Source organism: Bathycoccus prasinos (genome assembly GCF_002220235.1).
Source record: "Bathycoccus prasinos genomic : Chromosome_11".
Classification (NCBI taxonomy): Eukaryota; Viridiplantae; Chlorophyta; class Mamiellophyceae; order Mamiellales; family Bathycoccaceae; genus Bathycoccus; species Bathycoccus prasinos.
The window spans coordinates 606,530-632,551 of NC_023998.1; the positions used below are offsets into that span (position 1 = coordinate 606,530).

At 48.0% G+C, this 26,022-nt stretch overlaps 15 protein-coding genes across 15 annotated transcripts; 9 read left to right on the plus strand and 6 right to left on the minus strand.

The window, feature by feature from the left end:
• Positions 1 to 76: 76 nt before the first annotated feature.
• Positions 77 to 2,032, minus strand: Bathy11g03210 (predicted protein; the record flags this gene model as incomplete). The annotated part of the gene is made up of 1 exon (XM_007510300.1): positions 77 to 2,032. One exon carries the CDS (start codon positions 2,030 to 2,032, stop codon positions 77 to 79), a length of 1,956 nt encoding a protein of 651 aa, XP_007510362.1.
• Positions 2,033 to 2,135: 103 nt separating this feature from the next.
• On the minus strand, positions 2,136 to 3,065 carry Bathy11g03220 (predicted protein; the record flags this gene model as incomplete). Its single annotated transcript, XM_007510089.1, has 1 exon — positions 2,136 to 3,065. The coding sequence occupies one exon, from the start codon at positions 3,063 to 3,065 to the stop codon at positions 2,136 to 2,138; it is 930 nt and encodes a 309-aa protein (XP_007510151.1).
• Positions 3,066 to 3,339: 274 nt separating this feature from the next.
• Positions 3,340 to 4,449, plus strand: Bathy11g03230 (predicted protein; the record flags this gene model as incomplete). Its single annotated transcript, XM_007510289.1, has 1 exon — positions 3,340 to 4,449. One exon carries the CDS (start codon positions 3,340 to 3,342, stop codon positions 4,447 to 4,449), a length of 1,110 nt encoding a protein of 369 aa, XP_007510351.1.
• A 180-nt stretch (positions 4,450 to 4,629) lies between these two features.
• Positions 4,630 to 8,664, plus strand: Bathy11g03240 (SNF2 super family; the record flags this gene model as incomplete). Its single annotated transcript, XM_007510150.1, has 1 exon — positions 4,630 to 8,664. One exon carries the CDS (start codon positions 4,630 to 4,632, stop codon positions 8,662 to 8,664), a length of 4,035 nt encoding a protein of 1,344 aa, XP_007510212.1.
• A 327-nt stretch (positions 8,665 to 8,991) lies between these two features.
• Positions 8,992 to 10,857, plus strand: Bathy11g03250 (predicted protein; the record flags this gene model as incomplete). The annotated part of the gene is made up of 1 exon (XM_007510159.1): positions 8,992 to 10,857. The coding sequence occupies one exon, from the start codon at positions 8,992 to 8,994 to the stop codon at positions 10,855 to 10,857; it is 1,866 nt and encodes a 621-aa protein (XP_007510221.1).
• A 148-nt stretch (positions 10,858 to 11,005) lies between these two features.
• Positions 11,006 to 11,803, minus strand: Bathy11g03260 (predicted protein; the record flags this gene model as incomplete). Its single annotated transcript, XM_007510266.1, has 1 exon — positions 11,006 to 11,803. The coding sequence occupies one exon, from the start codon at positions 11,801 to 11,803 to the stop codon at positions 11,006 to 11,008; it is 798 nt and encodes a 265-aa protein (XP_007510328.1).
• Positions 11,804 to 12,042: 239 nt separating this feature from the next.
• On the plus strand, positions 12,043 to 13,632 carry Bathy11g03270 (unknown protein; the record flags this gene model as incomplete). The annotated part of the gene is made up of 1 exon (XM_007510281.1): positions 12,043 to 13,632. One exon carries the CDS (start codon positions 12,043 to 12,045, stop codon positions 13,630 to 13,632), a length of 1,590 nt encoding a protein of 529 aa, XP_007510343.1.
• Positions 13,633 to 13,902: 270 nt separating this feature from the next.
• On the plus strand, positions 13,903 to 15,162 carry Bathy11g03280 (predicted protein; the record flags this gene model as incomplete). The annotated part of the gene is made up of 1 exon (XM_007510090.1): positions 13,903 to 15,162. The coding sequence occupies one exon, from the start codon at positions 13,903 to 13,905 to the stop codon at positions 15,160 to 15,162; it is 1,260 nt and encodes a 419-aa protein (XP_007510152.1).
• Positions 15,163 to 15,264: 102 nt separating this feature from the next.
• Bathy11g03290 (hypothetical protein) lies at positions 15,265 to 16,212 on the minus strand (the record flags this gene model as incomplete). Its single annotated transcript, XM_007510291.1, has 1 exon — positions 15,265 to 16,212. The coding sequence occupies one exon, from the start codon at positions 16,210 to 16,212 to the stop codon at positions 15,265 to 15,267; it is 948 nt and encodes a 315-aa protein (XP_007510353.1).
• Positions 16,213 to 16,296: 84 nt separating this feature from the next.
• Bathy11g03300 (unnamed protein product) lies at positions 16,297 to 16,605 on the plus strand (the record flags this gene model as incomplete). The annotated part of the gene is made up of 1 exon (XM_007510075.1): positions 16,297 to 16,605. One exon carries the CDS (start codon positions 16,297 to 16,299, stop codon positions 16,603 to 16,605), a length of 309 nt encoding a protein of 102 aa, XP_007510137.1.
• Positions 16,606 to 16,765: 160 nt separating this feature from the next.
• Positions 16,766 to 17,674, plus strand: Bathy11g03310 (unknown protein; the record flags this gene model as incomplete). Its single annotated transcript, XM_007510056.1, has 1 exon — positions 16,766 to 17,674. The coding sequence occupies one exon, from the start codon at positions 16,766 to 16,768 to the stop codon at positions 17,672 to 17,674; it is 909 nt and encodes a 302-aa protein (XP_007510118.1).
• A 95-nt stretch (positions 17,675 to 17,769) lies between these two features.
• Bathy11g03320 (unnamed protein product) lies at positions 17,770 to 19,890 on the plus strand (the record flags this gene model as incomplete). The annotated part of the gene is made up of 1 exon (XM_007510271.1): positions 17,770 to 19,890. The coding sequence occupies one exon, from the start codon at positions 17,770 to 17,772 to the stop codon at positions 19,888 to 19,890; it is 2,121 nt and encodes a 706-aa protein (XP_007510333.1).
• A 184-nt stretch (positions 19,891 to 20,074) lies between these two features.
• Positions 20,075 to 21,403, minus strand: Bathy11g03330 (unknown protein; the record flags this gene model as incomplete). Its single annotated transcript, XM_007510346.1, has 1 exon — positions 20,075 to 21,403. The coding sequence occupies one exon, from the start codon at positions 21,401 to 21,403 to the stop codon at positions 20,075 to 20,077; it is 1,329 nt and encodes a 442-aa protein (XP_007510408.1).
• Positions 21,404 to 21,626: 223 nt separating this feature from the next.
• Positions 21,627 to 24,749, minus strand: Bathy11g03340 (predicted protein; the record flags this gene model as incomplete). Its single annotated transcript, XM_007510290.1, has 1 exon — positions 21,627 to 24,749. The coding sequence occupies one exon, from the start codon at positions 24,747 to 24,749 to the stop codon at positions 21,627 to 21,629; it is 3,123 nt and encodes a 1,040-aa protein (XP_007510352.1).
• Positions 24,750 to 24,975: 226 nt separating this feature from the next.
• On the plus strand, positions 24,976 to 25,998 carry Bathy11g03350 (unnamed protein product; the record flags this gene model as incomplete). The annotated part of the gene is made up of 1 exon (XM_007510193.1): positions 24,976 to 25,998. One exon carries the CDS (start codon positions 24,976 to 24,978, stop codon positions 25,996 to 25,998), a length of 1,023 nt encoding a protein of 340 aa, XP_007510255.1.
• Between the last annotated feature and the right edge of the window lie 24 nt (positions 25,999 to 26,022).

A 26,022-nucleotide genomic window follows, 5' to 3' on the forward strand; every position in this document is an offset into this window, starting at 1 on the left:
GATTTAGTAGCAGCAGCAGCACAATTGTATTTGTATAGCGTAATAGAGATACGTAGTAGCATATCGTCATCACCTACTAAGGCCAATCGTCGAACACGCGTTTCATGTGTTTTCGCTTGAAGCGTTCAAAGACAGGCGGGAGCTTGTCTTTGGAATGCAAATATAGGAAAATGAAAGATAAGGCAGCGAAGACGACAAAAACTTTCGCGAGAATATTCAACGCCACGATATGTCCTCCTCCTTCTCCTCTTCGATTTCGTTTGGTCGACAAACTCGTCGTCGTCGACGCGGACGATGTCTTCACTTTGACCAATTTAGCTCGCGTCGAACGCGGTCGCGGCTCGTTGTTTGCTAAAAAATAAACCTGCAAAAACTTCAGCACGTTATCATCGTTCCAAGAACCATCCGTGTGTCGACACTTTGCGCACGATTGTACATCTGGCCATTGCTGTTTGGGGTACTCGGGATCGCCCGCCGGATCCCCTTCCGTGGCCAATCGCTCGTTGACATCGTTGTGTCTTCTCCAAATCCAAAACGCAATCTCTTCGGGAGTCTCGATTTCGAATCCTTTCGTTTCTTCCGCCATTTTCAAAAAATGTTCGCGACATTCCAGACAGTTGAAAAATTTTCGAATGAACCCGTTTACGAACGCGTCGTACCAGACATGACCACCCTGGTGCTTATCCAGCTCTTTCGATCGAAGCGCGGTGGCGTGAAGTAACATCCAGACGCCACAAGTGTATCCCCGTGAACTCGAATTCGGGGAGGACGGCTTGCAATCGTTCCATTCCGGCGCTTTGACGCGTCCACATGGAGTGAATGTCTTGGCGGCAAATTGGGAAAGGCCGTTCGTTTCCTCGTCCCAGAAGAGATGGTGGTGAATGGTGATTGTTTTCCTTCTTTTCCCTCCTCCTTTCTTCGACGAAAACGATGAAGCCATGGCGAGCAACGGATCGTCCGCACTTTCCAACGCTTCTTCATCGATACTTTCTGCATCGCTATTACTACGGTTACTGCTACTCTCGTCTTCTATTTCTTCCTCTTCACCTTCGGTCCCGTCGGCTCCTGGAAGCAATCCCCTAAAGGATGCTCGACATTCCGCGATCGGATGCGTTTTCGAAAGCGCGTGAATGAGTGAACCGATTGCATTCTTAATCGTTTCTACATTACCTCTCGCTTTATCTGCCAGCGTCGAATGCGTCACGTCTCCTCCTTGCGCATTCGCTTCGATCGAAGAAGCGCTATTCGTACTACTTTTCAAACTACTCAACGATAACTCGTTCAATTCTCGACTCGCGATTTCTGCATCGTACACAATCTGATTCCACATCTCCACCGTCGCGCGTTCTAAATCGTCTTTACTCGCCATAGTTCTCACGGTTTTATAATCAAGCCCTTTCTTCTGGTCGTTTTGAAATGCCAACCGCGCTAAATTTTCATTCTCTTTCGTCGTCGTCGCCGCGCCGCCGCCGTCCTTCTTCGACGTCGCATCCAACTCCTCGTCACTAAAATCATACTCCGTGCTCGGTATCACTAACCCTCCGACAAACTCTACGATCTGTTTTGCTCCCGTCTTTGTCCGTTTCTCCTTTTCTTTCCATTTAATCTCTTTCACGTCGTTCGCGCGTTCCCCGGCGAATTCAATCGCCGTTCCGAAAAACACCGCCGGGTACCCATTAATCTTCCATCTCGCGCATAACTGTTGCTCTTCCGCGCAATCCACCGCAAACGCGGTAACTTTCGGTTCCGGTCGAGGTGCGACGTTGAAATATTTCGCCACGAGTTCGTACTGCGGCGCAAACGCTCGACAGGCTGGACACCAGTGCGCGTAAAATTCTAGAACGCAGAAACTCTGCGGCGAGAGATTCGAAAATTCTTCCTCGAAGGTTTCGTTTGTGAGGTGGATAGCGGTCGGTGCCAGTTGACGGTAATCTTTTGATATCACGCGGATCGCGAGAGACGACAACGCGTGGGAAGAGATGATGGCGATGAGGAAAAGGAATAGTAATCCGACATCGAGTTTTGAAGACATCAGATATCGAGGAGTGAAGAAGTGAAGAGTTTTTGGGCATTTCAGTTACTACGAGCGCAATATATACATCGAGCGCGATAGTATACAACACAACTAAACACAACTAAAAATCCTCATTCTTTGGTTTCGTCATCATCCTCTTTCGAGCGACGTTTTGTAATGCGTTCATCAGCGCGCCGTTCGTCGTCGCGGAAACTTTGTTCGCGTTGCGTCGTAAAATAGATTTCAACGTCGAGAGTCGAGCCGTGCGCTCAAACGCGTCGGATAACGCTTTGATTGGTTTGGCCGCGGCGGATTGAACCGCGTACGCGGCGATGCGTCGGGCGTCTTCGAGATCTGCAGCAGTCACTTCCTTCGTTTCTTTTTGTTCTTCTTCTACCGAGTCGTCGTCGTCGTCGTCATCATAGAACTGTTCACGAATCTCCTCCCGAAAAGATCCACCGTCCGCTAAATACTTTTCTAAATCCGCCGAGGATATTGCTAACTCTTCTTCTCCGCTACTACTACTACCGTCACTCCTACTATCACTACTCATATCCTCAACTAACGCATCATCATCTTCAATCACCACCCCGGGAGGCGTCCATCTTTCCCCTTCTCCGATCACCTCCGCGCCGAACCCACTCCTCGAGCACAAGAACAAAACCACGTCCGCGCTCACGCCTTCGACGACCGGCATCAAATCCGTCTGCTCGCTTATTAACACGGACGCTCTCAAAGCGTCTCGCATGGATGCGAAGCATAGAAAATCGTTTCGAGGAACGTCGAACTCTCTCGAAGATGTCGTGTACAACGCCTCGTTCGCCTGTCCGGAGTTGAACACTATCAGAAACACCTTCTCGAGTTTTGCCAATTTTGCCATTCTTCTGTCGTTTTCGTCCTCGTCATCCTTATCGTTTTGCTTTGCTCTGACGACGACGTTTCGGACATTTTTGCTCCTAAAAGCCCTCCTCGTCTTTCTTTTCGTCCCTCCTTTTCCTTTTCCTCCTTTGTTGTTGTTGTTTTTGTTGTCGTGACTCGCGCTTACACGCATCGCCTTTGGGGGTGATGTTGCTGTTAGGGGTTGCGCACTCACTTTCATCATCATCTTTATGCTCGTATACTATATGCGCGCAACAACGAAAAGGAACAAATCTTATTACGAAAGATGATGATGCACTTTGTACTTTATATGGTGGTTCGAATAATGATGCGTTTTTCTCTCTCTTACTCGTTCCTTCCCTCTTTTCGCGCGAGAAAAGTGGCGAATTGAAAATCTTTCATGAAGGCACAGGACGGGAGAAAAACGTCAAAAACAAATTAATATCATGGAACCACTGATTGAAAACCTGGTCATCTTTGGCATCGTCGGCGCGATACGCACGACCCAGTGGCTGTATTCTACGCACGAAGAACGAATCAATCGAGAGGTGGAACACATCCGGATGTATTTGAAACGATGCGGGGATAAGATGAAAGGTTTGAAAGGATTTGATTTATCCTTCGAGGAGGTGTTAGGGGACGTCTCAACGGCGAACAAATGTTTAGAAAGCGACGGGTTGGGAAACTTACTGGACGATAAAAAGTTTAGGTTGCGAGTGACGCCGGTGTTTCGAGGGAACGGGAACGTGTTCGTGAAGCTGCTGAAATATAACAGCTCGTTTGCGTACGCGTTCGGGAACGTGGAATTTGATTTCGAGCTGGTCAAGAGAAGGAAGGACAAAGAGGAAAAAGAGGAGGAAAAGAGAGAGTGGGAGAAGCGAGAGGAAGGCGGATTTGTTCGATCAGTGGCCGCCACGAGAGAGGGGGAGAGCGATGTAGACGACGACGACGTGGATGGAAACGAAGAGTTTGAACACGTGCACGTCGTCCGCCGATGTTCGATTGAGACGTTTTATCGCGTGGTCGTTCCGGCGTTGCGACAAATCTCCGAAAAGTACGAGAACAGAGAAAACGAAGAAACGAGAAGACTATTAGAAGTAGAAGATGTAACCACCACTCGCACGGACCGAGGTGTCACCGGCGAAGAGTGCTCGATATGCCTCGACGCGAGTTTAGAAGTCATCGCGAGGTGCGGCCACGGGTTTTGTCAGGAATGTTACGCGCGGTGGTTACGACGATCTGGAACGTGCGCGTTGTGTCGCGAACGATTACCGACCACCGACCACGGCGGCGCGTTCAGTTTAGTCTCCTTCAGCGAAATTTCCACAGAAGTTCCTTTATCCGCTTCTTTTTCGCAAACCAATCATCGTGGCGACGCAGAAGACGAAGAAGAAGAACCAGAAGAGGAAACGCTCGAGAATTTCCAAATCTGTTTCGGCAACGAAGCTTCGTTGGAGTGGTTGAAACACCGGTTGAGTACGTTCGACGTCGTGTGTGAACAAGACGTGAGCGCGTTTCGGAAGTTTAAACAGACTCTTTTCATTAACAAAAGATAGATAGACTCAGAGAGATAGATTATAGATGTAGTATTGTTACATGTGATTTTATTCAATTTGAGCACCCTGTCTTTCAAGTCCTTTTTCGTCTCTTTTTTTCTTCTTCACAAAAAGCGAAGACGCAGACGCGAAGATGAAAATTTGAAAAACAATCTTCGAAGATGAGAGATGAGAGATGAGATGACTCTTAGTGCGATGCAAAACGAACAACAACAACAAGGACAACAACAGTGCGTTTTACCGGCTTCGTCGGTTCCTCCTTCGGCTGTTCCTTCGTTTCGTCAACCGCAGAGTTCTTTCCAACACGAACAGCAGCAGCAACAACACGTGATGAAGAAACTTTTTTCCGACCCAATCGTGCAACTGGAATTCATCTCCGACGAGGATGTTATTTTGACGTGCACGTCGGAACCGAGAGTCCCTTCCATCGTGAAAGCGTTGCAAAGCGCGAAACCATTTCTTCCGTTTCAGTTTGTGCCGAAAACGTCCACGAATAACGACCGAAACTGCGCGTTTTGGATGTTTCCGAGAGAAGTGGCTGGGAAAGTCCAGTCGGTGTTGTACGAGAAGAACGTCTTACCTCCTCGGGAGAAGAGCTGTAATCGAGGGGAGATTCCGGCGACGACCTTGAAGGTGTTCGGAAGAACCACGACGGGAGAGGGGAAGGAGCATCATCACCCGGGGTACGAGGACGAGTTGGCGAGGAATTTTGAGGTAGGTTTGAATCGGATACCGAAAGAAACGTTGGAGAAAATGTACAAGTTTCAAATCGAAGGCGTGAAGTACGGTTTGTCTCGAGGCGGGAGAGTGATGATTGCGGACCAGATGGGCGTCGGAAAGACGTTGCAAGCGATTGCGCTGATGTGTTGTTACGAGGTAAAGGAAGGCCCAGTGTTGATTGTCGCTCCGGCGAGCATGAGGACGGTGTGGGCGAACGAATTGGAGAGATGGATACCGGATATTGGACCGGAAGACGTGGTCGTCGTGGAAGGTTCCACGGCGAAGTGGGATTTAGAAGCTTTAGGGGAGGCGTATAAGAAGAACGAGAGAGAAGGGAGAGAGTATAAAGGAAAGAGAAAAATAGCGGTGAGCTCATATCACATGTTGAGTAATTTACGAACTTCGTTTTTAAACATCAACTGGGGTACGATTATATGCGACGAATCGCACGTGTTGAGCACGTCGGTGTACGGAAGCGAGGCTGCGTACACGGCAATCGCGACGCAGTTGTTAAAGACACGATCGAGGCGGGCGATTTTATGCACCGGGACACCGTCGTTGGTGAAACCCTTCGATATTTTCAACCAGCTTGATAGCTTACGACCAAACATGTTTGGCACGAAGCAAGAGTTTGGGGTGAATTATTGTCGATTAGTTTTAGCGCAAGCCTCGAGGTCGGGGAATAAGTTTTGGAAATCTTTAGGCGGTCGCCGATTGAACGAGTTGCACACGCTGTTAAAGCACGCGGTTATGATCCGTCGATTGAAGTGCGAGGTGATGGATCAGTTACCCCCGAAGCGAAGACAGGTGATTTACTTGGACATCTCGAGCGAGTTTACGCACTGGATGAAGGAACACGCGAAGAAGTTCGCGCTGTTGCGGAAGCAACTTGGTGTCGGCGAAGGCGGTGATGACGAACGAGAGCACAGATACGTGGTGTCCGACGAAGACGACGAAGACGAGGAACCGATTGTCGTTTCGCAACGAAATACGTTCGAGGAAATAGACGAAGAGAAAGACGATTTGAACATCGTTACCGATACCGATGGCGAAGCGCAAGCGATCGGGAAACTGAAAGTGAAGAAAGCGGTGAAATTTCTCGAAGAGTCTATTTTAATCGATAAATCGCAACAAGTCGTCGTATTTGGTCATCACCATTCCGTATTGGATGAAATTTACGCCGGATTGCAAAAAGTTCTATCGCCGGAGGAGATTGTCTGCGTGGATGGACGAACAGATGCAGTTGAGCGCCGCGAGCGCGTGGATAAATTTTACGGGGGCAAATCGCAAGGCTTCGAAGAGGACGGGAAGACGCCTTCGCCGGCGAAAGTTCGCGTGGCTGTTTTTGGCATCACTTTAGCTGTCGGGATTGATTTGTCGTCGGCATCGACTGTATGTTTCGTCGAGTTACCGCAAAAGCCTGCCGATTTACTCCAAGCCGAAGACCGAGCCTGGCGAAGAGAACGGAACGGGAAAAACTCAAAGACGTGCGTTAACATTTACTATTGCATCGCGAAGGCGGAAGGATGCGCTTTCGATACCGATCGTTGGCAAAGATTAGGTAGGAAGATTGAACAAAACACAATGATGACGGATGGGTCCGACGACCGCGACGGCCGCGAAAATTTAGACTGCGACGAACACGGCTCGCAAGTCATGCTCGAGGCGCCGCAGGTTTTGTTCTCCGAGACGGAACAGCAGCAACAACATGAACACCTGGAAACAGAGGCCACGCAAGTGTGCGGCTTGACCCAAACTCAAACACATCCAACGCCACACGAATCGGGCATCAAATCCTTAGTCAAACGCAAAAGGTCCTTGGAAACGAAGATTCGGAAGAAATCCTTCTTTACCGAACCGGAACGCGTGCCTATTTGGTTCGTCGTTTCCGAGCACACCGATCGCGTACATTTACACGACATGCGCTTGCTGCCGAACGAAACCCGATTGAACTGCTCGGTGAAGCAAGTGGACGTGTTCGTTGCTTGGGATAAGCTGACAAAGTTTCTTGAAAGATATAGACGCGGCCAAGAAGAAGACGAAGTCAGAGACGTTACGTGTAAAACCATGTCTCCTGCTTTGCGCGAAAAAACGCGAGAGCTTTTGCGCAACTTTGTTTTACCGGATGCTTTAATCGACGACTGCGACGCGCTCAACTGTTGTAAATTTTTTATCGAAGAATGGAACTGCTTGTTGTCGCGAGATAAAAATATCGTCATTCAATCGCGAACGCCAGTTCAATGCGGCGGCGTCGCGCAGTTGCTTCGAGATTTGACGATAAAGAAAGAGGAAGAGAGTACGCTTATTAAAACGAAGAAACAAAAGAGCACGACGAGACACGGCACTGGGATAAAACTGGGCACCCTTCCAAAAGACGCCGTTTCGCGAACAGTTCTAGTGCGCAAAAGCAATTTCGGATTCGAAGCGCGCGAACAGTTTATAATACTTCATTCTGGTGATGAGGAATCAACGATGCAGCTTCAAGTGCTGTGCGATTGCTGCTGCAAACCGTACGCGTTCAACGACGACGTAAAGTTGAAGAAGAAGAAGATGGTTCTCGCCGATGGTTCCAATTCTCAACAGCAAGAGCAACATCCGCTTTCTTTACACGATCTCTTTTGTTCGAAGGATTGTTTCGAGTACCACGTGCAGTCGAGATCGGGGAAGACGTTACGCATGGCTGTTTTTGAACGCGACCGAGGCGTGTGTGAAAAATGCAAACTCGATTGCCACGCGTTGGTCTCTCGCATTAAATGTTTGAAGCCGCACCAGCGCTTGCCAATTATTGAAAGTTTAGCGCCACAATTTACGCGCGCGCAAAAAGACAAGTTAGCGAGAGACGCGTACGAAGGGTCCGCGTGGGAGGCAGACCATATTCTTGCTGTGAAGGACGGGGGCGGCGAGTGCACGGTGGACAACATGCGCACTTTGTGTCGCCGATGCCACGCGCAAAATACGAAAGAGCAACACAAACGATGGGCGTGGGAAAACAAAGCGAAGAAGGATAAGAACCAACGGACGCTGTTGGAGGTATTAGCGAACCGCATCGTCAAAGGCGACGGCACGAGTGGAAGACGATTAACTTCTATCAAAGACGACGACGACAACAACGACGTTAAAATCAATACGAAAAAAAGCCGCGCGAAGGACACGCCTTCGAACAGCGCGAGCTCCTTCCCGATATCCGAGGATTCGGAAGAGGACGACCCGGTATCAAAATCTTTCCGCAAAAACCACCTCTCGGCTATTCGAGACATCGACAACCTCGTCTCCAACTGCGAAAAAGATGACTTTAACGTTCAACTCGACGACGATACCGATGTCGACGACATCGTCCTACCTCTCGCCTCTTCTCAAGAAGAGGACGAAGACGAGTTTGAAAACGCCGCGCCGTGGCGCAAAAGAAGAAGACACGCCAAAGACGACGACCCGTTGAGGTTACGCATTTTAAAACAACTCGAAGACACGCAAGAGGATTCTCCGAGCGCTTGGTAACGAAAGATTACCACGGCAACGAAGGGAGAAATATTAGTAGTAAATAGTATGCGAGATTTTAGACGACTCGAAAGTTTGTATTTCATTCATTTAAAGCGAGCCTTGAAAAAGGCTCTCATCACTCATCAGCCTCACAGACAAATTTTACGCGCGACGAGAACACAAGTTTCATCTTCATCAAACTATTATAAACTTTCTTTCGATTGATAAAATTTTTTCAAGCGAAAAACGTCAGACTTTGTTTCCCTCACTTTGTTCGTGTTTTATCCATTTTATTAGAACGCACGAGAACAAACGACAAAGACAACAACAACAACAACAACAAAGATGGCGGCATTCGAGGACGAACAACCGGAGTCCGAGTACGGCGCGGTGAAAAAAGTCTCCGGCCCAGTCGTGATCGCGGAGAACATGTACGGCGCAGCCATGTACGAGCTCGTCAGGGTCGGAGGAGATCAACTCATCGGGGAGATCATTCGGCTCGAAGGCGACACGGCGACGATTCAGTGTTACGAAGAAACGGCAGGTTTGACCGTCGGGGATCCGGTGCAACGGACGAGACAACCGTTGTCGGTGTCCTTAGGCCCAGGCGTGATGGGGAACATCTTTGATGGGATTCAACGGCCGTTGGAAACGATTGCGCAATTGAGCGGCGACTGCTTCATTCCGAGAGGGGTGAACGTGCCGGCGTTGGACATCGCGAAGACGTGGGAGTTCCAACATCCCAAAGGCGGAGAGAATAAGAGGTATAAGGTTGGCGACCACATTTCTGCCGGGGATATTTTTGCAGTCGTTCCGGAAAACGTGTTGATTAGTCACAAAATCATGTTACCACCGAACGCGAAAGGGAAAATCACGTACTTGGCGGAGGAAGGCGAGTACGATTTGAAAGAGAAAGTTATCGAGGTCGAGTTTAATGGCGAGAAGAAGGAGTTTACGATGTTGCAGCAGTGGCCAGTGAGAGCGCCAAGACCGACGGCGGAGAAATTAGCCGCGAATCATCCGTTGTTAACCGGTCAGAGAGTGTTGGATATTATGTTCCCTTCGGTGCAAGGCGGAACGTGCGCGATTCCAGGCGCGTTTGGGTGCGGAAAGACGGTCATTTCGCAAGCGCTGTCGAAGTATAGTAACTCTGACGGGATTATTTACGTCGGTTGTGGTGAACGAGGGAACGAGATGGCGGAAGTGTTGTACGAGTTCCCGGAGTTGACGATGACGTTGCCGGACGGTTCGGAAGAAAGCATCATGAAGCGAACGACGCTGGTGGCGAACACGTCGAACATGCCAGTCGCGGCGAGAGAGGCTTCGATTTATACCGGGATCACCTTAGCAGAGTATTTTAGAGACCAAGGGTATAACATCTCTATGATGGCAGATTCCACGTCTCGATGGGCCGAGGCGTTGAGAGAGATTTCAGGGAGATTAGCGGAAATGCCGGCGGATTCTGGTTATCCGGCGTATTTAGGCGCCAGATTGGCATCGTTCTACGAGAGAGCAGGAAGAGTGAAGTGTTTAGGTTCGCCGTCGAGAGAAGGTTCCGTGACCATCGTCGGCGCGGTTTCTCCTCCGGGCGGGGATTTCTCCGATCCAGTCACCTCCGCAACCTTAGGTATCGTCCAAGTCTTTTGGGGTTTGGATAAAAAGTTGGCGCAGAGAAAACACTTTCCTTCCGTCAACTGGTTGATTTCGTACTCGAAATACAACAACGCGTTAGAACCGTTTTATGAGAAGACGGATCCGACGTTTTTGAAGACGCGCGCGAAAGCTCGGGACGTTTTACAAAAAGAAGACGAATTGAACGAAATCGTTCAATTAGTCGGTAAGGATTCGTTAGCAGAGAGCGATAAAATTACGTTGGAAACTGCCAAGTTTTTGAAGGAGGATTTTCTTCAACAAAACTCGTTCACGCCGTACGATAAGTACTGCCCGTTTTACAAGTCCATCGCGATGTTGAAAAACATCGTCTTGTTTTACGATTTATCCAACGCCGCGGTTGAGAGAACACAAATGACCGACGGAGCTAAGATTACGTTTAACGTCATCCAAGCGCGAATGGGAGATTTGATGTATAGAATTGCCAGTCAAAAGTTTGAAGACCCGGGGGATGGAGAAGACGTGGTGCAACAAAGATTGACGCAATTAGAAGCCGATTTGATCGACGCGTTCAGAGCGTTGGAGGACGAGTTTAGATAAAAAAAGAGAAGAGAGAGAGAGAGAGAGAGAACAATAAAGAGAGAGACAAAACACCAAATGTAACTATATACACGTATTATTCCATAACATCGTAGATTTTATACTTTATATTACAACAGAAAAGAATGCTACTAATATATTTTATAGTTTATATGGGCAACTCCTTGATCTCGACGCCGGTGGCCACGAGAAACTCAAGCTTCCGTTTTAAGTCGGATTGAGAAATCAACCAGTCTCTCTGATCGAGCACAGGAGGGAGCGTGGTTGTGTCTGGAATTCCAAACGGGAGTTTTTCAATCCAGGATTTACAACCGCCGTACTTCTCCACGTCCGCCGGTAACGCGTACTCGTCCTTCGGCAACACGTACGCTCGCACCTCTAAAATCGAATACGGTTCGTTCGGTTTATAATTCACCCGAGATACGATTTCATCCTCTCGCAACGCGTGAAATTTCTCCAAAGCTTTAATCACGCTCTTATCGGAGGTTTGCCACGCTCGAGTTATTCGACAGACGATCGAAAATGGCACCGAGTCGCCTTTCTTCATATCGGGCATTGCGTCGCTTTCGCCCCCATTATTGGCAGAATGAAACGACGTCGGGAATATGACAAACTGATTCTCCAAAATCTGAAACCCACCGTTGTTGTTGTCGTTGATCCCTCCTTTTCTGAATAACAAGACTTGTTCGCCTCGTTCGATCGCTTTCTCCGTTTTCGACCACTCTTTTAAGGCTGTTTTCGCCGTCACGCACTCTGTTATCGCGATGGATTTGTTGTTGTTTCCTCTTCTTCTTAACTGTCTTCTCGTAAAAGACGACGTGGAACGAGAGCCACGCGTTTTTTTCAAAAAGCATCTTCCAACATCATTCTTTCCTCCTCCGGGATGATTTCGAAGAAGAAAAGAGGAAGAACGAGACGACGATGATGCAGACGACGAGGTGAACATTATTAGTTTTACTTCTGAAGAGTTGTTCTTTCGATCTCTCGGGTGTGTGCGCGTGCGTCAACGCTTACTGTACTAAAGAAATTCACTCGCATCAACTCTTCCGTATCTTTTTTTTGGTTTTGGTGCAAAATAAGCCAGACGACAGTTGACGGTTGAGAGGAAAACAACTCTGCGTCACTGTGTTTTCGTGGACTTTTTTAAATTTCCACACACTTTATATGCTCTAATTGTATATCAAAATGAACACGAAAGAAGACATGAAAGAACAACCGTCTTCGATGATGTCGTTGTTATCGTGGCTGAGTGAAGTCACGAACCAGCGTTCTTCTATCGCGTCCGTGAAAGAGCTGAAGTCGTGCTCGGTGCTCCTCGTTCTGTGCGAGAATTTACTCTCGAAAGAGCGGGATTTGAGGAAGAGAACGAAGAAGACGAACGACGATGATGATGATTATGATTATGATGATAATAATAATAATAAAAGCCCGTCGGATTCGGTGTTACTCCACGTCGCCTTGGACGAGTTGAACGTTGGCGGAGAATACGTGAAAGCGGTGTTAGAGGAAGACGAGTTTGGTATTCTGGAAGTTATTCAAAAGTTGAAAGAGAAGTACGATTTGAGAGAGGAAGTTGAAAAGTTATCGAAGGATTTTTTGCACGGTTACGACGACGAGAAAAAGGGAGAAGAAGACGCGAAGGATGAAAATAATGAGGACGACGACGACGACGACGATGTATTTGGAACGAGAGATGGAGACGCGTTGGATGAGCTCGATGATTTAGGCTTTGATCACATCGTCGCGCCGAACGCGAGAGGTTCGTCTTATACTTCGTTACCTCCCGCTCCTCCAAACGTCTCGTCGCCGGTGAAGTTTATCAACGCGTATTCATTGTTAGGCGGCGAGAGGACGTTCGAAACGTCGCCGCCGTTTAAGAATTCAAATGCTAACAATATTATCACGCGAAGAAATGATGATGAAGAGGATAGAGAGGAAGTTGGAAATGATTTGTTTCAACGAAGATCACCCATACAGCGCGCGCCGAGTTTTATGCGATGGAATCAACGCACGGAAGAAGAAAAAGAAGAAGAAGAAGAAGAAGAAAACGAAGAAAATCAAGTGACGAGCGTTTCGAAAGTGAGGAGAAACCCCGAACCTTTGGCGTGGTTTTCGCCGCTCAATCCGGACGAAGCGGCGGTATCGAAAGCGGAAACGAAACTCTCGGTTGCTGAGATTGCTTTGCTGAGACGAGGAAAAGCGTCTTTATCTTCATCATTTGCGTCCGTAGAGAAGAAAAAAGTATATAAAATTTCCTCTCCGTATTTTACGACGAAGAGTGCCGAGGGATCGAGACGCGCTTCGTCACCATCGGTATCACCATCCTTCTCAAAAGCATCGGCAAACGTTGGAAAACGAACGAACGCGTCTGAAATTAAAATAGCGCTGAAATTTGGAGCCTTGGCAGGCGAAAGCGATCAGATGAAACGTCTTCGAAACGAAGCGTTGCAAGCGTTGGAAACTGAAAACGCTCCGGGGGCGAAGCACCAGTTCATAATCTTGTTCTCGGAAACGAGTGAAAACTCGAAAACCTATCGCGGTTTGTATAAAGTGAGCAAAAGCGAAAGTACCAGCGGCGATGGAACAAACGTCGACGGCGTCACCTTGCGAAAAATCCACGGCACGAGCGAGAAAGTTCCAGATGCATTGCGCTCCAGTCGAATCTTGAAAACGTTAAAGTTCAACCTCGCTTCCAAAATGTGGCACGCGCTGCACGACGAAGTCGACGCGAACGCGATGGCTGTCGTTTTAAAACCACCAAAAAAGAAAAAATGATGATACTGTACATACACACCGCGCACTTGCGCGTTATTAGGAGAAAGTTATAGAATTTATACATCCACACGATTGATCATCATCGTAACGGTTGATAGCGAGACGATAGCTCTGTTTAACAATACTAGTATTATGACTTGAAGGAAGTCTGGACCCCTCGAGACTGAGGGACGACCACCACAAATGTGAACACCTAAAAAGAACAAAAAATTAAAAAAAACGCACGCATGCAAAGTTTGAAACATTTCTTCATTTCACTCCACTTCTTCGATGCCCATCCACACCTTCGCGGACTTCAAGAAAAAGTCCACGTACAACAACAACAAGTATAAGAAAAAGAAACCAAATCCACCGTCGAAAGAGGTGAAAAATGCGCCGTGCACGCGTTGTGGACGTTCCACGCACCTCGCGTCTTCGTGTACGAACAAAACACACATCGACGGTTCAAAAATCTTAAAAGAAGAGAAATATTGTCGAGATTGTGGAACGGATATCTCGGATGCGCCAAAGCATCACAAGCAGTGTTACGGTTGTTTCAAAGGTATAGAGAAGCCGGTGTGGGAAAAGTTGAGCAGAGGGGAAAAGAGAGTGAAAGGCGCGAGTTTAATGACGAAGGAGGAGATTCGAGAGATGGAACGAAAAGACGACGATGGAATCGAGAAGGAGAAGGAAAAGAAGGAGAAGCCGAAGAGGACGAACAACGCGTTCGTGGACATGTTCGATTGGAGCAGACCGAGTAAGAGTTTGGAGAAGAGTTTGAAGAAGAATGAGAACGAGGAGGGAGAAGAAAAGGACGAAGAGTCGCCGATGTTTGCAGGGAGAGACGTCAATCGAGAGAAGTTGACGAAATCCTACGAGCAAACCGAACTCGCTTGGAACGAAGAGAGTAAGAAGAGAAAGTTGGAGGAAGATATGAAACCCATTGCGATAGACGACGACGTTGTTGACGACGAGAAAGAGAAGGAGAGGAAGAGGAAAGTTGAGAGGAGGAGAGTGATGTTGGAACGCGCAAAGAAACGGTTGCTTGGGTTTCGAGAACCCGCTGACGAGAAGGACAAAAAAGAAGAAGGGAATACGAGCGCAGAAGAGTGGAATGCGAACGAGAATCCGTTTTGGCAGCCGCCCATGTACATCCCTGCGGAAGGGCCGTGCGCGGAAGATTTTCAAATATCTACGGACGAGTACGTAGAAGTTCGAGACATGGGATTGCAGTGGCTCGGAAAGTATCGCGCGTGCTTAGATACCGGGAACGGTGGGTGTACGTTGATTCAAAAGCACATCGCGCAAACGCTCGGTCTGTGCGATGCGTTAGGACGTCCGACTGAGTCGAGATGGGAGAAACAAGCCGTACACGGTGTCGTCGCGGGTGCGTCAGAAATGATTTACTGCTGCACGTTGACGTACCGATTGAAAGGAAAAGAGATTACTTGCAGAGCCGGTATTACGCACGCGCGAATTGGTTGCGATTTGCTCATCTCGAGGCGAGAAATTCAAGAGTTTGAGCGGTCGGGATACACGTTCCGGGCCTGAGCGGAACTCTTTAGTTAGATTAAAGCAACGCCGCGTCGAACAGATGCGTGTAAATTAAAACAATACAATAATAAATACGTTTACAAAAAGTAATAAATAAAGCTAATGAAGCAAGAGCGGGAACGATCCGAAGATGCATCCTATGGTTACTCCCGTCATCGCCCCGCCTAATCTCGCCACCACCACCCGCATCTCTTTCGCCTGGCCCGCCGTCATCGTCACCTCTTCCGTCAATCCAAACTTTGCGCACCAATACTCAATCTTATTCGCCAACCCGACGCCGCAGACGTCGGACAACGTGTTTCCAATCGCCGCGGCCGCCATCGTTGATAAACCCAACGACAGTCCTACCGATGATTCAATAGTTTCTCCAAACGCAAGCATCAAAGCGTTATCTAAAAAACCAAACCCGATGAACGGGTACATCTGCGAAAGCGCCACCGATTTAAGCTGCGCGTAGGTAATGTCTTTACTACTCCCGCTACTCCCGCTACTCCTCTGCTCTCCGTCCTCGTTTCCTACTTCCGGCTCCTGCTGTAAATGTCGCCACAAAAATGCCCGGTGAAAGTTTTGAAACTCTTGCGGCGTTAACATTTTATCCCCGTCGCTATCGAACGCCGCGAATAACTTCTCTTCCTTCTCGGCTAAAATTTTCCTCTCTTCTCCTCCTTTTCCGAACAGACTTTGAAACACGTCTCGTTTCTCCTCGGCGGTTAAAGACAAGAACTGCTTGAGGATATCGTCGACTTTATTATTAGTATTAGGAGAAGAAGAAGACGTCGACGCTGACGAGGAGGAAAACATCCTCTGTTTCCTCTGTCTCCTCGCGTCGTTAATGTTGTTGTTAATGTTGTTCTCTTTTCTCGTCATCATCGGGTAATAGGTATTGACGCTCTTCTTCTCATCATCATCATCGTAATACCCATCACCTCTTAAACCCGTCGTCGTGAACGAAGAACTCTTCTTCACCAGAGAAAAGAACAACTCGGAGGACGACGAATGAGAAGCGGCGCGTTGTCTTCTCGACGCACTTCTTAACATCATCGTCATCATCGTCTTTTATTTTCCAACGAATATTCTTGTGGGGAAACTTCTTCGTATCGTCACTTGAAATCACACACATCACACGTCCAAATGGCGCGAGGATTATCTCGCGACCTCGCTCGCGAAAAGAACGCCAAGAAAGGCAGCAACGATAAAAATGCGAAAGGGAACAAAGAATCCTTAACGCCCGCGCAAAGAGCCGAAAGAGACGCGAAAGCGATGGCGGAGAAAAAAGCTTTAAAAGAGGCACAAAAAGCGAAGGATTTAGCTACCGGGAAGTTAACTCCCGAGCAAGTGAAAGAGGAAGAGATGAGGAAGGCGAAGATGCGAGAGAAGCAAAAGTTGAGTCAGTTTGCGAGTAATAATCCACTGTTGGCGAAGAACTTAGTGAAGAAGTGATAACTCTCCTCCTTCTCCTTCTCCTTCTCCTCCTCCTCGCGCGTTTATGTAATAGAAAATTGAATTCAAAGTCTCGTCTCGTCACAAAATACGCGTAAGCACTTAAGCGCGCGAAACTCTGATTCTCTCTCTCCTGCGCTCTCTTTCTTCTCGAACCAAGATGAACGCGAAATCGAACGCTTATCAAACCGAAACGTCCGAACACGCGTCGTCTGAAATGTTTCTCCCTTCGCGACTCAACGCCTTGCGCGAACAGCTTTTGAGAGCGGACGAGAAAAACGCAGAACTCGAACGCGAGAGAAAAGCGAAAAAGGAGGAAGAAAAACTCGCGGAAGCGCACACGCGTGAACTCGAACGCGAGTTGAAATTCATGCGCGAACTCAACGCGAAGATGACGAACGATTTCATCGAAGTCGAAGCCGGGAGAATGCGATTGAGAGCGGAAGTCGATCGGTTACTGTTCAACGAACAAAGAAAAGAGAAAACTCTCCAAGTTTTGAAAGAAGAAGTGGAAAGGAAAGCGGAAACGAACGCGAGAGAGATGCAAGATCAAATGGAAAAGGAGAAGGAGAAATTGCGAGGGATGATGGATGGAGATGCGCTCGTGAATGCTTTGATGGGGAAGCTTTTCGCGAAGGATGAAGAAGAAGAGTTGGAAGAAGGCGCTTCGTCGCCGACGAAAGCGGGAGAGGAGGACGAGCGAAGCGAACGTCTGCGTTTCCATCGCGCTTCATTCGAACACACGCAAACCGCCAAACTCGTCTCTGATCTCGAATCACAACTTGTTTTAGCCAATAAACGCCTCTTCGAGTGTGAAAAATTCCAATTCGAAACCGATTCGCAGCTGGTAAAGGACAAAGCCGAACTCGCAACCGCCGTCGCTCGGTTACAGTCTTTCGTCGAACGGCTCTCGACCGCGGAGAAGACGAAAGACGACGAGATCGCGCGACTCAGACAAAAAAGAAGAGCGTTGGAGAAAGAGTTGGACGATTTGAGTCTCGAGTTGGAAAACTTCAAAACTAAAGCATCATCTTCTGCAAAGTGCGAAAGAAAGTCGATGTCGTCGTAATAGCGGTGTGTGTTTGTTATTTTAGGTAGGATTTTAGCACATTCGGCATTTAATTTCACCCAAATATTAATTACGACGCGACCTAATCACGCACGATGTCGTCGTCGACTCCGGAACAGCATCAGCAGCGAGATAATAATGCCATCACTTCCACCAGCTCTCCTTCGACGTCTTGGTACTCCTGGCTTCCTGCGATTTCATCCCCGTTCTCCTCCTCAAATTCAACCAATTCTTCGTCCGCGTTTGCGTCGTCGAATCCTTTAGGCGCGATGATGATGAGCACTTCCTCTTCTCAACAACAACAACAATCACATCAACAAAACAGACGCCAAATTGCGAAAATGGACCAGGCCATCGCGAACAGATTTAAAAAAACCGGAGAGAAGTACAACGTGAAAGTCGTTTTGAGAGGCGATTCCGCCACTGGGAAAACCGCCTTGTTGAGACGCTTAAGAGGAGGCGATTTCATCTCCGAGTACCAGCCGACGAACGAGATAAAAACCGCGCACGTGGAGTGGAAAGCGAAAGGATCTTTACGAGACGAAATCATGTTGGAAGTGTGGGACGTGGTGGATAAAGCGAACGCGAGGAAAATTTCGGAGAGTTTGACGTTGGCGCATAGGGCGGCGTTGATGAACGGGCCGGTTGGCGAGGCCAACGGAGGGATCGAAGAAGGCGCGCACACGTTCCCGCTGGACGCGACTATGATTGATGTGTATTCAAACGCACACGCGGCTATATTTTGCGTAGATCCGAGTAAGAAGTGGACGTACGAGTACGTGTTGAGGGAGATTGAGAAAGTACCGACGCATTTGCCGGTGGCGATTTGCTTGAATTTTAGAGATTACCCGGCGTCGAAGAGGATTTTGCACATAGACGACGTCGAGCAGGAAGTGGCGAGATTGTTTTCTGAGACCAGGCCAATCCGACCGTTTGTATTTGAGACGAGCATGTTGAATAATTTCGGGTTGAAAGCGTTGAGCACGTTTTTACACGTCCCGTTTTTGTGTTTGAAACGCACGAATTTGGAGAGTCAGTTGAAACAGAATACGTCGCACATAGTTCAAGCGCAAGAGGCGTTGAGGACGATGAAAACGTCGGGCTCGTACGAGCAACATCAGAGAAAGATTGAAGATTCTCACGAGGCGAAGATGGCGCATGAACGAGGTAACGTCGGGGGTGGTGAAGCACCTTCGGCGGGAGTCGCGGCGCCTGCGACGGTGCGAAAGCAAAGTAGTTTTAGCGGCGGTGGTGGTGGTGGTGGTAGTAACAAGGATAAAGATGAAGACGCGCTTACGTTTGCGAAGCTATCAAACACAAAGATTGGTGAAGTTCCATTGGTTTTAGCTTCGGCGGCGATATCGTCGGCGTACGCTGGCGTTTCAGCTGTCGCTGCTCAAACGCCCGCGGAGCTTGCCGAAAATCTCGCGAAGAACGCTAAACAGTTTGCGACGCTTGGTTTAGCCGGAGAGGGTAAACAGAAAAACTCAAACTTCAAAGAATCGACCGAAGAGGAGTTGAAGGTGAAGGTGTTGCCACAGTTTTCGCATTTGCCCGGCGGAAAAGTAAACGCCGTCGGCGGGAAGCAAATTGAAGAACCGCTCGGCGCGATGGAAAAGCTCATTTTGGACGCGGCGGAAAAGAAGAATGGAGGCAAAGACGACTTTTTCGACGACGACGACGACGACGATAGCGATAATGATCGAAACGGAAGAGACTGGGACGAAGACGGAACGCCGAAAAAGTCCACTGCGATTCGTATGGATGGATGGGACGATTCAGACGACGACGACGATGACGATGATGAGAAGACGAAGAAAGTGAGTTCGCCAACGAGCGCGGAGTTTATTCGAACCGTTCCAAAAACGGACCCGTTCTTTGGAGGCTCCAAATTAGTGAAGACGCCCGCCGATAAGGCGAAAGATGCCGAAGAGGTGCGGTTGAGAAGACAACGCGAAGAAATAGCCACGAGTGCTGGTTTGAAAAGTGGCGGCAAAGACGACGACGAAGAGGAGATCGACCAACTGGCGAAAGCTTTCGAGTACGAGGAAGTGAAAGATCCAAACTCGATCGATTCTTTTGCAGACGCTTTGCAGCCGACGCTCGGGTTTAAAACCAAGAACTCTCAGAGCATGTCTTCCACGGATTCTGTCTCGAAGAAAAAGAAGGAAAAGAAAGAGAAGAAGGAGAAAAAATCAAAAAAAGCCTCCAAGTGATGATGATGATGATGAGAGTAAAAGAGAAGTTCGCAATTAGATGATGATAATAATAGCATAATTTAGCCATGAAACGTAGCGTATGTGTATTTAGCAAGTGGTATTCTCTTTTAAAATGCGCGTTTCTCTACGAAAGTCTAGAATTACTAGTGGTGGTACATTACTTCTCCTTTTTTGCGTGCGCTCATAGCAGGTTCAAAGCTTTTGCTACTGCTCGAGGTCCTTTATATTTCTTGCCCTCTGGTGAAATAAAGTAATTTTCTGAAACGCCGTTGCGATAGTAGTGGATGTCAACGTCGTTCCATCCTTCGGGCAAAGTACCGTTTAAAGATTTGATGTAGCTACGTAACCTCTCGAGTGCGCGCTGAGCTTTTTCAGAATCCGTAATTGGAGAGGGAGGGGGTAAACGGTAATGAGTTTTAGACGTGCCGTTGTCGCCGTGCACTACCCACGAAAGTTGGCCTTTACGACACGCTTTTGCCATGTTCAAAAGCTCTCGATCGCCGTCTTGGTAAAACAGCGAAGATTTTTGCTCGATCACATCGAATGATAGTACGGTTGCAACAAACCACTCGGGCGGATCTTCAAATTTTACAGAAATCATCTTTCCCGTCAATCGAGACGATATGTCGTCAGTCGTGAGAAGTTTTCTTTGAGTCGTGAGCGGCGACTTTATCGTGGTAAAATTTTTCGCATTCGTCGGTGTCGAGATTGTGAGCACAGAGTTAGGAGAGTTCTTCATCTTTTTAATCACCTTCTCACTTCCTTTCGACGTAATCGCATACGTGCCAGGCGAGACCCGTTTGTAAATGCCTTCTTGCATGCCTTTTAGCTGGACTGCACGCACAGTATTCAACTTGACCTTCTCTCTTTCAGAGAGATCCTTTGCGTGTATACCCTTTGCACCCCCTCTGACTATTGCGGAGTGCACGATTTGGTGTTTCAGAATCGACTCATTCTCTCCGTCCTCGTCCTCGCTCGACGAATCCTTCTCAGCGTTTTCTTCCTCGCCCTTTTTACGCTTTTTCTTCCCTTCCTCATAGAAATCTACCATCCGCGTCGTCGACGTTACTTTCTTCGTTTTTCGCGTTCTCTCGACTGTTTTCGCCTTCTTCTGCTTTTTGGTGTCGTCCGAGACGAGTTTCACCGTCAACAATTCGTCCGGTTTTAAAACGCAGGTTTCCGTGTCGCCGAACAACTCGTACCCTTCCTCTTCGTTTCCCTCTTCTTCCACGTATATCTTTATTTCCTTCCCTCGTATTTCCTGGACTTTCCACAGCTGTCGCTCGACAAAGTCGCGTATGGTTGGACACGCAGACGAATCGATCTTCTCAACGAACTTGATACCCAGTGGCTTAATATGCACTTTAACTCGCGCGGAATACGAGGAAGAAGGAGGTCTTACCATCGTCGTTCTATCAGCGTTTTCGTCGGAGACTTTAACGGTATCGTCTCGAAGAGAGATGACTTTATCTTTGTTCGTCAACATGTTCGCCGGTAAAAATGTGTTCATGGTGAGTCGATTCGTTTTCCCCGAGGGGAGATTTAAGATATTTTATGGCGGAATGCAAAGACACTTTTATGTTTCAATAATAAATTCTTCGAGCGCATATACCGCAGTAGTACTACCACAAGTTATTATTATTTGTACAAAGTTTTCTTATGACTCTCTCGTTTCTCTCTCTCTCTCTCTCTCTCTCTCTCTCGCTAGCGTGCGCGTGCGTGCGCGCGTACACCTACATCCATCCGTCGTTTTGGTGCACGGTTAACTCCATCCTCTCGCCGCTTTTATTCTTAAACAGCGGCGGCAACGGAGACGACGCGTTGTCGTCTCTGTCGGTAGTGTTTCTGTTATTATATTCTCCTCCCTGTTGTTGGTTTATTTTCTCGTCGACGTTGGTGATCGCGTCGGTGATGATGGTATTAATATTAGTAGTATTCGTCAAAAACGAGTCGCTGAGGTTCGTCTCGTTTTCACCATCAAAGCTTCGTTGAAGAAAATAGTCGGGAGAGGCCTCCGGGGACCCGTACCCGTACGGAGTTGCTGCTGTTGTGGCTGCTGCTACTGCTGCTGCTGCTGCTGTTTTATCCGACAGTCGTTGTGAATGCGTTTCTTTGCGATTCTTTGGCGGCGGAGTGCCGATGTCGTCGTCTTTATTGTACACTACCTTTCTCTTCTTCGCTGATTTCGGAAGCTTTGGGACGTTCAGAGCGCGCGCGACTTCAACTTTCGAGCGATATTTTTTCCCCTCTGGCGAAAAGAAGTAGTGATCGACGTGTCCAGTTAACGCAGACTGGCCGCTCTGACGCACTTTAACTTGCACGGACCAGTTGCCTTCTAATTTTCCGCCACAAGAAGTAATGTAGTCTCTCAATATATCAAGGGAAGACGTTTCGTCGACCAACTTGGCTTGCAAAGTCAAAGGCTTTCTTGCTACCAGCGGCCAAGATATTTCGTTGCCTTCAATAGCCTCCTCTAAATTGATATCTTCCCTTTCACCGAGCGTGGCATCGTCGAGGTCGTCCGCTGGGTACCACAGTTTCGCGGTGGAGTTGTTCATATTCAAAATTTCACCGTCGAACCATTCTCCGGTATCTGGCCATAAGACTGATATCCACTTTCCCTTCAGCGAAGGACCGATATCGCCCGAAGTGAGAAGATGACGACGATTGTGATGAACTTGGTCATCCTTGTCATCGCCGTCTCCGTGGATGTGCCATGGACAGGTTTTTGCAGGATACGGGCACATAACTTGCTTGTTCGTGGGTGCACCGCAAGCAACTTCGCCCGGTTTCAGCACGATGCTCGATTTCATCAAAGGCGTAACTTCTTCAACCTCCTTTTCTTGTCTTTCGACGGTGGCGTCCTTGCTCCTACCGCGGCGAGCTTCATCATTCACTTTCTTCTCTTTTTCAAGTTTCTCGTGCTCTTCTTGGCGCCTTTTTTCTTCCTCCTCTGCCATTTTCTTCTTAGCAGCTTGCAATCGAACCTCTTCCTCCATCTTTCTCGCAGCTTCTAATCGCGCCTCTTCAATTTGTTTTTGTCTAGCTGCTTCTACTTTCTCGCACTCAGCCGCTGCCTTCTTTTCTTGCTCGGCTTTCATCTTCAAGGCTTCTTCGACTCGTACGCGTTCGACTCTTTTCGCTTCCGCCTCTGCGGCGACTCTTCGCTCTTCCTCTGCTTTTCGCTTTTCTTTTTCCTCCTCCATCTTTCTCGCAGCTTCTAATCGCTCGATTTCGGCTTTACTCTTTAACGCTTCCAGGCGTTTCCGTTCTTCCAGTTCCTCTTTTTTCGCCTTTTCGAGTTTTTCTCCCTCAACTCGTAGCTCGTGTTCCAGACGCTTTTTCGTATCTTCAGCTTTCTTCTTCGCGATGGCCATCAAATCACTTAGCTTTTTGTCGGCATCTGCGACTGATGCTAGGATAGGCGCAATCGCCGTCGCGACCGGGGTTTGTGCTGGTACCATCGCAGTTACAGGCACATTTGAGCGCGCACCAATGCGGTAGTTCACCACAAGCTCTGCTAATATTGATTTCACGCCGCCATTTCTCGCGCATTTTCGAAGCAATTTGATGGGAACGCGCTTTCCTCTCAACAAGGGAGGTTGCCCACCTTTCTTCGTTTCATCGGCGGCTGGCGACGCGGCGATACTCGAGTCGCTGCCTTTACACGATCGCACGTGCATCGTCAGAGGACCTTGACCTTTACAAACCTTGCCGCATTTCTCGCAAGTAAGCGCACTCGAAGCGGCAGCTTTTCGAGCGTTTTCCAGCTTTTCGAGCGTTTTCCCAGCTTTTTTTGCGGGCGGTGGTGGTGGGGCGACAGGAGCTTTGGACCACTTCGGCATCCTCGAATGCTTTTCGCAAACCGATTTCCCCGGCGCTTTCTTCTCTGTGCAAGACCACTTGAACCCGGCTCCTCTGCACATCCAATCTGGTTTCTCTGCATTTCGTAATAAGCGCGACTGCCAATTCTTTTTCTTCGGTAATTCAGCTCTCTTCTCTTTTGAATTTGGCGTGCCATTCTTCCTTGACGAACGTGAGCTTTTCTGCACACCCACGTTTCGTACAAAAAACTCCGGATCTCCCCCGTCTTCGTCGGACGATAACTCTTCTAATCCGTGCGAGTCACCGTCGTCATCGTCCTCCTCGGAACTCGACGCGTAGACCATCTGCGCGGCAAGTCTCGGACGCTCGTCCTTTTTCGATGGAACCGTCGCCATCTTCTTCTGCACCTTTTTCATCGTTACCATCGTCGGCGCCATCCGCAGCGAGTGTTCGAGATTATGTTTCTTCTGCTTTCGTTCGTGTTGTTGATTTACAATGCGCGTCCCTCGATTATTCGTCTCCTTTTTCATATTTAATGTTGTCTTCTTCTTCTTCTTCTTCTTCTCCTCCTTCTTCTTCTCCTCTTCGCGCTTCTCCAACTCGGCTCGTACTCGAGCAAAACCGTCGTCGACTTCTTCCTCCTCTTCCATCTCGTCACCCTCGTCGTCGCAAACGACCACGAATATTTTATCTTCGTGCCCTAACACGTCCACGCTCGTGTCCCCTAACAACTCGTACTCGTCCAAGTACACTTTCACCTCTTTTCCTCGCAAATATTCGTTCTTGCATAACTTCATGGACACGAAATCTCGAACCCGTTCGCATCCGCTCAGTTCGGTGATGAACTTCTCGCCTTTCCGAATCCCGTTCGCGATTTCAACCCGTATTCGAGGCGCTACACTCGTCGTCATCATCCCCCCTCCGTACTCGCCACCGTTATAATACTGATGATGATGATGCTGATGTTGCTGTTCTTCTCTTCTGGGCACGATGACGTCCGAAGACGTCACCATGTTTAGAAAACAACTCATCTTATTTACTTTAGAGAGATATTTATTTTTGTGCTTGCTGTCTTTTCGTTAGTTATTTACGCGTTTCACCTCTCTTTTTTCTCGGAGAACACAATTTTTTCATCAGACAGAGACTTTTTTTTACGCATTCGTCTGCATGTTTTTTTTGTTTGTTTGTTTGTTTTGGGGAGACACAAAACACACATTTCATCATCATCATCATAATTCATTTTATTCGTTTTCAATCATGGGTTGTTACGACGAAGGCTCGAAAGAGACGCACGGTTTAAGCGAGGAAATAGTGAGACTGAGAGAATACGACGAATACGATCGAACCGTTTTATATTTGAGAGACTGTCCAAACGCAAAGGCGAAGATTGATGCATTCCTCGATGATGATGATGATGATGATGACGATGATTCTAAGAATACAGTTATAATACAGGCGGTGCAGTTGGAGTTGGCGAAAGGCGTGGACGACGAAACCGTCTCGAAAATCGCGAGAAAATATGCGACAAGTTGTACGCGAGTGAACTTAAACGCGGCCGGGTCTGGAGACGAACGCGTTCGGCAGTTTGGGAATCTCGGGTTGATGAGTGTGAGCGAGTATTTAGAGAACAAGTTGGAGTGCCTTGAACTCTTCTGGAATACGAAAATAACGAGCAAAGGCGTGCTCTCGGTTTGTCGCTTTTGTCACGAGAACTTAAAGGTGTTGAATTTGAGCGGATGCGTGCAACTGGACGATGAAGGCGTTCGAGAGATTAGTAAGTGTAGAAAATTAAGATATTTAGATCTCACGAGAGTGCCTAAGATGACGGACGCGAGCGTGGCGCTCGTCGTAGAGGGATGTCGAGAACTCGAGTTTCTTTCGTTATACGCCAACAGTCAACTGACGAACAAATCATTCGAAAAGATAGACGGTCTCACGAATTTGAAGTTTTTTGATGCGTGCGGTTTCAACAAGCTGACTGATGTGACTTTATTCAAATTACCGAAGACGCTGAGGTACGCGAATTTCTCTTGGTGCGGGAGTCTGAGGTCGGAAGGTATTTGTCACGTCGCGGAGAACTGTCGTCATTTGGAGCTCTTGTCCGTACACGGGAACAGGAATATCACGGAAAAGCTCATCCAGAGTTTGCAAATAGGACAAAAAGAGACAAAAACTTTGAAGGTTCTAGACGTGAAGGGATGCGTAAACGTTAAAACGAACACTTTGGAAGCGCTGAGGGAATTCTTTCATTCTCTACAATCCATCAAATTTCACACGTAGTAATCAAGATAGTGTAATAACATG